The sequence below is a fragment of the Tupaia chinensis genome, unplaced genomic scaffold (assembly GCF_000334495.1).
Source record: "Tupaia chinensis unplaced genomic scaffold, TupChi_1.0 Scaffold000187_1, whole genome shotgun sequence".
NCBI lineage: Eukaryota > Metazoa > Chordata > Mammalia > Scandentia > Tupaiidae > Tupaia > Tupaia belangeri.
Window position 1 is genome coordinate 982,932 of NW_006159662.1, and position 6,860 is coordinate 989,791.

The following is a 6,860-nucleotide window of genomic DNA, read 5'->3' on the forward strand; positions in this document are numbered from 1 at the left end:
CCAATCCATCCTAAATCTCCTTGCCGGATTAATCTTCTGAAAACGCTGCTTTGAACATGACACCTCCTCCGTAGGAATCTTTATTCGTCTCTGTCCTTAGGAAGTCCCAGCTTCTCTAGGGCCAGATCTGCCTGCAGAGCCCAGCAGCCATCTCCCCCAGGACCTTCCCCACCCCTCCAGCCCCAGAGACCCCTGGCCCATGAAGTCCGTTTGCGGTGTGCTGGCTCCGTGCTAAGCCTCTCTCGTCACCCCAGCAGCCCTGTCAGAAAGCTCCGCGATTATCCCTGATTTCTGAATGAGGAAATCGTGCAACTGAGGGTGTGAAGAACCTGGGCGCCTCTCCCTCCGCTGCGTTGGCCCCGGAGTGCTCCTGCCCGTGCAGTGTGGCCCCCACGTTAACCGTGCGAGCTGTTTCTGTCTGTGTGTGCACTCTGTCTGCACGTGATCGCAGGGTCTGGACGTTACACCTCGACGCACTCCCAGCCCACAGCACAGGGCTCTGGGGCACAGCTGTCTTTCACAGTGTTTCAGACCACAGAATCAGCAGTGCCTAGAAGGGTCGCCTTTACATAAGAACATGGGAGCCCAGAGAGGTGTGTTCAGAGACCACCCAGCCAGGGGGTAGCAGAGTGAGAATCATCTCCAGGGCGTCACAGGTGCAGGGTTAGATCTCCCCGGGGAGCTAGTCCTGCACACAGGTGGGTGCAGCAGGGTTCCTGGGAAGGCTGGTGGCACCGCTGTCCTCTGTACTGCCCGCCGCAGGGGGACACAGAGACAAAGGGGTATCTCACTAACAGTCACTCCCTTGGCTGGCAGAGGCCTTGGGTGAATGACAGCAGGGACCTGCCAGGTCTCTGAATCACCCCACCTCTGTACCAAGGGGCTCCAGAACTGTAACCAGACACTGCCCTGTCCTGCCAGGCGGTGTGCTGCCCACTCAGTCTGACTCTGGAGGCCTTCACACTGGGTTCTGTCTGTTCTTCCGTGGGCCCAGGCGGGTCTGAGCTGATCTTACAGAGTCCGGATATCAACTCCATCTCGTTCCCTACCCCAGTCCTCTTTCAGAAATCTAGGAATCAGACTAACGATCAGATACAGCATCTTTCATGTAGGAAGGCTGCAGCCCTGGGCACCTCTTAACGGCCTTCCAATGGCTCTGCTGGAGGACAAACGGGCCCTCGGTGCTCTCTTGTTCTGGCAGAACTGTTCTCAGTGGGCAGAACAAGCTGCCAAGGCACACTGTCCCCCTGCAGTGTGAGCCCAGTAGCCACGCCTGGGTGTGCAGGGTGTGGGGTGGATGCGGTGCCTGTCCCTCTGTCCCACCTTGACCTGTGCACTGTCCCCCTAGCCGACCGGAAGAGCCTTCGACCTGGAGCGGCTACATGGGAAAGATGTTCATGGCCGCCACCAACTACCTCCCCGCCCAGGTGTCAGACATGATGAACCAGGGCAGAGCCTTTGCCACTGGGCGGCTGAACTTCTCTGGGCAGAGGAACATCTGTACCCTCTCCACGTATGTACAGCGCCCCCGCCCGAACACACACACGCGTTCACAGGTGGATTTTCCCAGAGCACCAAATCCCCAGAGGCATGGAATGCAAAAAGGGAAAACAAGAGGGTTAAAAAGAAGAGTATAAGAGAAAAAGAAATGAGTCGTTACTTTTATGGCAAGAGAAAATGGTATTATGAAATATTATACCATTTTCTCTTATAATTGAGTTTTTTTTTTTAAGTTAAAAAAAAGTGAGCAGAATTGAACTGCTTTTCCCATCTGATTTTAATATTGGTCCTCAGAGGGCAGCTGGCATGCGGGTTTAACTTTCTCGTTATAATGACATTGTCTGGCAAATAATTTCTATTTTCATGTAATTACATAAAAAGCCTCTAAGTTTCCATGGTCTTGGTTGATACCTGTGAGGCTGACAGATGTTTCATCTAAGAAGTTTAAACGGAGTTAATTAAAGGAGCTGAGCATTTAAAACACGTCACGAAACTACCCAGCAAAGGCAGTGAGCTAATGGTGCACTTTCCCCTTCCTGTCACCGTGAAGACGGACACACACTGGAGGCAGGCAGTGTCCCATTTCGGCAGGCTGTGGTTTGTCACCGCTTTATAGCCTAACAGCGTTTACTAGCTTTCTTCAGACGGTCACATCTGAAGACGAGATAATCCTGAAAGAACACCGTGAGGTAGTTCAGTATGTAAAGAAAGAGCCAGAAGCCCAGACTGGACTGGGATGCCAAGGTCTTGTCGATGGCATGAGCAGACATTGGGGACAGCTAGGATGAGCGAGGCTTGGTCAGCTGAAGCGAGTCTGTCATCCATCTTCGTTGTAATCACAGTTCCTGTCTCGTTTGACCACAGGATCCAGAAGCTGCCGAGACTGTTGGTTGCGTCGTCTGATGGGCACCTGTATATCTATAATCTGGACCCCCAAGATGGAGGAGAATGTGTCTTAATAAAAACCCACAGGTAAAGATACTAGCTCTCAAAAGAGCTTTTCAGGAGTCTGTCGTGGAGAGCTGTCGCTGCACCAAGCGTGATGACGAGCTTCAGTGCCCTTCTTATTTCGTCCTCCCCGCGGTCTCGTGGCAGACTTCAGGCAGGCACCTGGTTTGCGTTGGGCTCCTGGCAGGTGCCCTCAGCATGCCCTACTCATCTAGACAAGAGCCAGGATGGGGGAACGCTCACAATGGAATGTCTCCCTCCTGGCCCGCCCTCCTGGCACAGCCCTAGTACATGGCGGGTTTCTAAAACATTCCCCACATTGAATGCAGAAGTTCTCATCAGGTGCTGTGAGCGAGCAGGCGGCCCTCGCTGCCTGCTGTGGACAGGACTCCAGGAGCTGCCACTGGCCCTCGCCCGGGCCCACGCCCCCTATTCACATATCACAGTGTCCTTGCTTCCTCATCCCAGGACGAGCAGAGGACCGATCTTTGCTCGGCAAACATAAGAGGGTCCTTTTGCAGCAGTGTGACTGACCGCTGGTAGTTTAAGGGCCCTGGTAGGAGTAGCATTTAAGCCCAAGTGAGCGAGCCTGAGTTTCCACGTGCTTTTCCTTTCCAAGGTCTTCTAGATCTATGTCGATTTCCTTTTCTTTTTTCCTCCCGCTCCCAATTGCCACAAGCAGCTTGCTCGGCTCAGGAACAACAGAAGAGAATAAAGAAAATGACCTCAGACCTTCCTTACCTCAGTCCTACGCAGCAACGGTAGCCAGACCAAGCACATCTTCAGCCTCCACGGTGCCAGGTGGGTGGGCCCGAAGGGCTACAGGGGGCAGGGAGGGCATTCCAGAAAGGTGGAAAATCCACTTCCCTGGGTGGATGGTTGGCGAGACCTGCACCTGCGTGTCTCAGAGGCTCAGATCCCGAGAAAAGTGGAGATTTGGGCTCAGCTAAGCACAGGCTCTAGTCGAAGGCAAATCCAGCCTCTATGTTTCTTCAGGCTCCCTTTTCTCAAGTCTTGCTCCCAGGTCATGGCCATAACAGACCCTGTGGCTTCTCTCATTTCTCCTTCTTGGCTTCCAGGTTATTCTGAGGACGGCGGGGCGCTCCGAGGAGAGGTCATTCCCGAACACGAGTTTGCGACGGGACCAGTGTGTCTTGATGATGAGAATGAATTCCCCCCTGTGAGCATTAGGAAGCCGTGACAGAGCGGCCCAGTCTGTTCCCTTAGCGGGAACCCTTCACCTTGTGCAAGAGGCGAAGGACCTTCCCTGTTCCTAGTCGAGACCAGCTAACCCTCTCTAATATCCAGAAAGCCACAGCTCATTCACCGTTCTGTGCGCTTCTGAGCTTACAGGCCAGCCCCCGGGGGTCGGGCTCAACCCTGACAGCATTCAAGTAACCAAATACTAATCCTAGGAGCCAGGTGGCCTCACTGCCTGAGAGGCGGGACCCTTACTGTTTGCTTCTGTAGCTCTGACCTTGCTGCTCTTAGGTAGGAGTGCACCTTGTACTGTCCTGGGGCTCCTAAGGATGCTTTTGCAGACCGCTGCCTTTCTGGTGCCATGGTGACCTAACAGGCCTGTGTACTCTAAGTGGGGCTGCTCAACCTCACGCCTGTCTGGCTCTGGCAGGGCAGACCCGAACGAGCCTCGCTTGCAGATGTAGGCATGTGGGGAACGGGGGCTGCGGGGTGAGCTCACCTGAGTGCCTGCTGGGGCTGTTCTTGTAGTGAGGGCCCCTGGGCTGGCCACACTCTGAGCATGGCTTCTTACAGCGTCCACACTTGGAGAAAAGATTCTCTCCTTGCGTGGCTGCTGGGGCCTCTGTATCTTCTGATTCTTCAAGTATCCTCCTGTGAGTTGCAGTGAGAAAGCCTCTCAGATAGTCAACCCGAGGCCCATTAGGGGCAGAAGCAGTGGCGAGTCCGCTCCTGGGGTCAGGGAGGAGGAGCCGCTGGGCATTGCCTTGGGACTCATGAGGCCTTGGCATGGGGTGTCTCCCCTGATCATTATTCTATGTCCATCGAGATTCACGTGTGAAAGGATGGACTGTGGTTTGGTTTCTTTCTCTCACCGAGCATGAAACAGTCTAGCAAGCATGTCTAGCTGTAAAAGGGGGAGCTGTTATGAGGGTCCTCAGTGCACGACGGGCAGTGTCCCAGATTCCCGGACTGGCTCTGTGATTGCACCTTGGGCTCTGCTGTCTGACGTCTGACAGGCAGATTGCCAAAAACTTCGCCAACGAGTGAAGTTAACATTTTAGTGTTGGACAGCAGAGTTTTTAAAATACTAATTAGGGGCCGGTAGGTGGGGTAATGGTTAAGGCTCTGGACTCCCACATGTCTGACTGCAGTTCAAGTCCTGGACCCTTAAAAAAAATCACACCTTTAAACTGTCCTGGACAGGGTGCATGTGTGTGCGTGCCCAAAATCCAGAGAGGAGAATGGAGTAGAAGGGATTACAGTATGGCCATCCCCCTGGAAGGGTGATTTCTCGCTTTCCCTCTCTCTATTTCTGTCTCTCCAGTGAGCACATGCACCTTATGACAAAAGCCTGAAACAAAACAAAACAAAAAACAACACTAATTATAAATTTGAAGACACCTATTAGCTTAAAGCCTAGCTATAAAACAGTAGTTCCTGCCTTTGGGTTCTCATGGCCCTAACCAGCCATAAAGAGCTTCGGCTCCCTAAAAAGTTCCCAGTTATTTACCTGAAGTTGCATCTTCCAGGAACCACGGCATTCGGAGTCAGGTGCAGGGGGCACAGATACATCCATCCGCCCAGCTGTTGGGTTCAAAGTGCTCAGACGCTCCCGAGGTGCCATTTCAGTAATTTTGGTAAAAGTTCGTGTCTGCTATAAAAGATTGGACTATCAGTTAGCTGCTTCATTGTAATCAGAGCAAACTGTCACCTCTCATCTCTACAGGCGGGGGTAACTTGGATATTGGCAGTTAGGAGGTAGTTTCTGGCCAGAGAAAACCTATATAAAATAATAGGTACCTCTGTAGACCATTCATTTGGAGTAAATCAAAAAAAAAAAAAAGAGAGAGAGATGCCTAATTTAGGCGCTAGTGCCAAAACCTGACCTCGTGCCTGTTTCCTAGAGGCAGCCGGGAAGCTGGTCTGAGCTAGTTGTCTTTTCTGTGCCTTAAGGGCCAAATGAGTGAATGCTGGTTTATCACATGGGGATTTCTTATACATAAGAAATGCTTCCTGCCAGGGAGTGTGTTGGCCGCTGAACGTGGCAGGAACTGGCTGTTGGACTCAGCAAGTGCCAGGCATCCCGTGTGCACAGCAGTGGCCACAACCCCCTTGCTGCCCTCAGGCCTGCAGGCAGGTGAGGAGGGAGCAGGCTCCCCGAGATACTGATGCTATAGGAGACTGGCTTCTCTGTCACGCCGCATGAGGACCAGGGGCGTGGGCGCTGCTGGGACACCCCTCATGACCCAGTTCGGTCATGCCCACGTTGGCAGAAGTGTTCCACCAGGATGCTAGGAAAACTCTGCCTTAATTCTGAATTGCGTGCCTATTGCAATTCTTTGTCTAGACCTCACACCTTTACTCACATTCCCTAAAAACTTGTGGCATCCGAAAGGACCTTGGAGTCTCAGTTTGGTTAAAGTCACTTCGCTTATAGATAAGAACCTGCCTGGGCGCTCCCTGGTCCTCTGCCTTAAGAACATAGGTTATCCTTCGTGATCTTTTCAAAACTAGACTGGCATTTCTCTGTGTGTGGTCACCCTCACCTCACTTCGCTCCAAGAACAATGAGAAGAGAAAACTGATCATTCTCCGCACCTAAGAAAGATGCCGTTTGGGGGAGAATGACAGCTTTTGTTCCAGTAACAAGCCAGCCTTTATGTGTCTGCATATTTTGTGACACTGGTCTTAATCTTGTGAGCAGGAGTAGGGGGAATGGGGACCAAGGGTATATACTGACTCTTTAATATGCATTTTTAATAGTGATTTAGCAGTCTGTGTTTACAAGATGAGCCTTTTAAAAAATAACACATTCATAGAAATACACATACACATATTGTATATATAGTCAGTATTTTCTGAAACTGTGCCATACTCGTCTACACCTGCGTAAGATGGGTGAATTTTCTGAGGCCACGAGTGAGGGTCGACCTGTGGTCAGATGGAAAAGCTACGCAGTGCCCAGCCCCTCCCTGCTGACCCCGCTTGGGCACAGAGCCATCGATGACACAGCCTGCCCGCCAGCCTCTTCCTGGGAAGAGTAAGGCCATTCTGTTTTGATTTTGGTAGATAATCTTGAGCCGTGGAAGTCAGAAGGGCAAAGCGAAGCAGTCATGATGAGAAGCACACCTCAGAAATCAGGACAGCCCCTATCAGGTGGTTCTGGAGAACCCCAGGAAGGTGGAAGAATGGAGTGCAATTGTGTGAGCAGAA

At 52.0% G+C, this 6,860-nt stretch overlaps 1 protein-coding gene across 3 annotated transcripts in view; it reads left to right on the top strand.

Moving 5' to 3' along the window:
• The window catches only part of WIPI1 (WD repeat domain, phosphoinositide interacting 1), a 37,563-nt gene extending 30,709 nt beyond the window's left edge, over positions 1–6,854 (top strand). For 2 of the 3 annotated variants that reach the window (XM_006146753.3, XM_027771145.1), the window contains exons 9-13: positions 1,349–1,513; positions 2,365–2,472; positions 3,131–3,249; positions 3,528–3,628; positions 6,717–6,854. In XM_006146753.3, the coding sequence (XP_006146815.1) occupies positions 1,349–1,513; positions 2,365–2,472; positions 3,131–3,249; positions 3,528–3,628; positions 6,717–6,764 (541 nt within the window). In that variant the 3' untranslated portion in view covers positions 6,765–6,854. The remainder of the gene's footprint in view (positions 1–1,348; positions 1,514–2,364; positions 2,473–3,130; positions 3,250–3,527; positions 3,629–6,716) is intronic. The other variant, XM_006146754.3, reaches the window with a different exon arrangement.
• Positions 6,855–6,860: the final 6 nt, after the last annotated feature.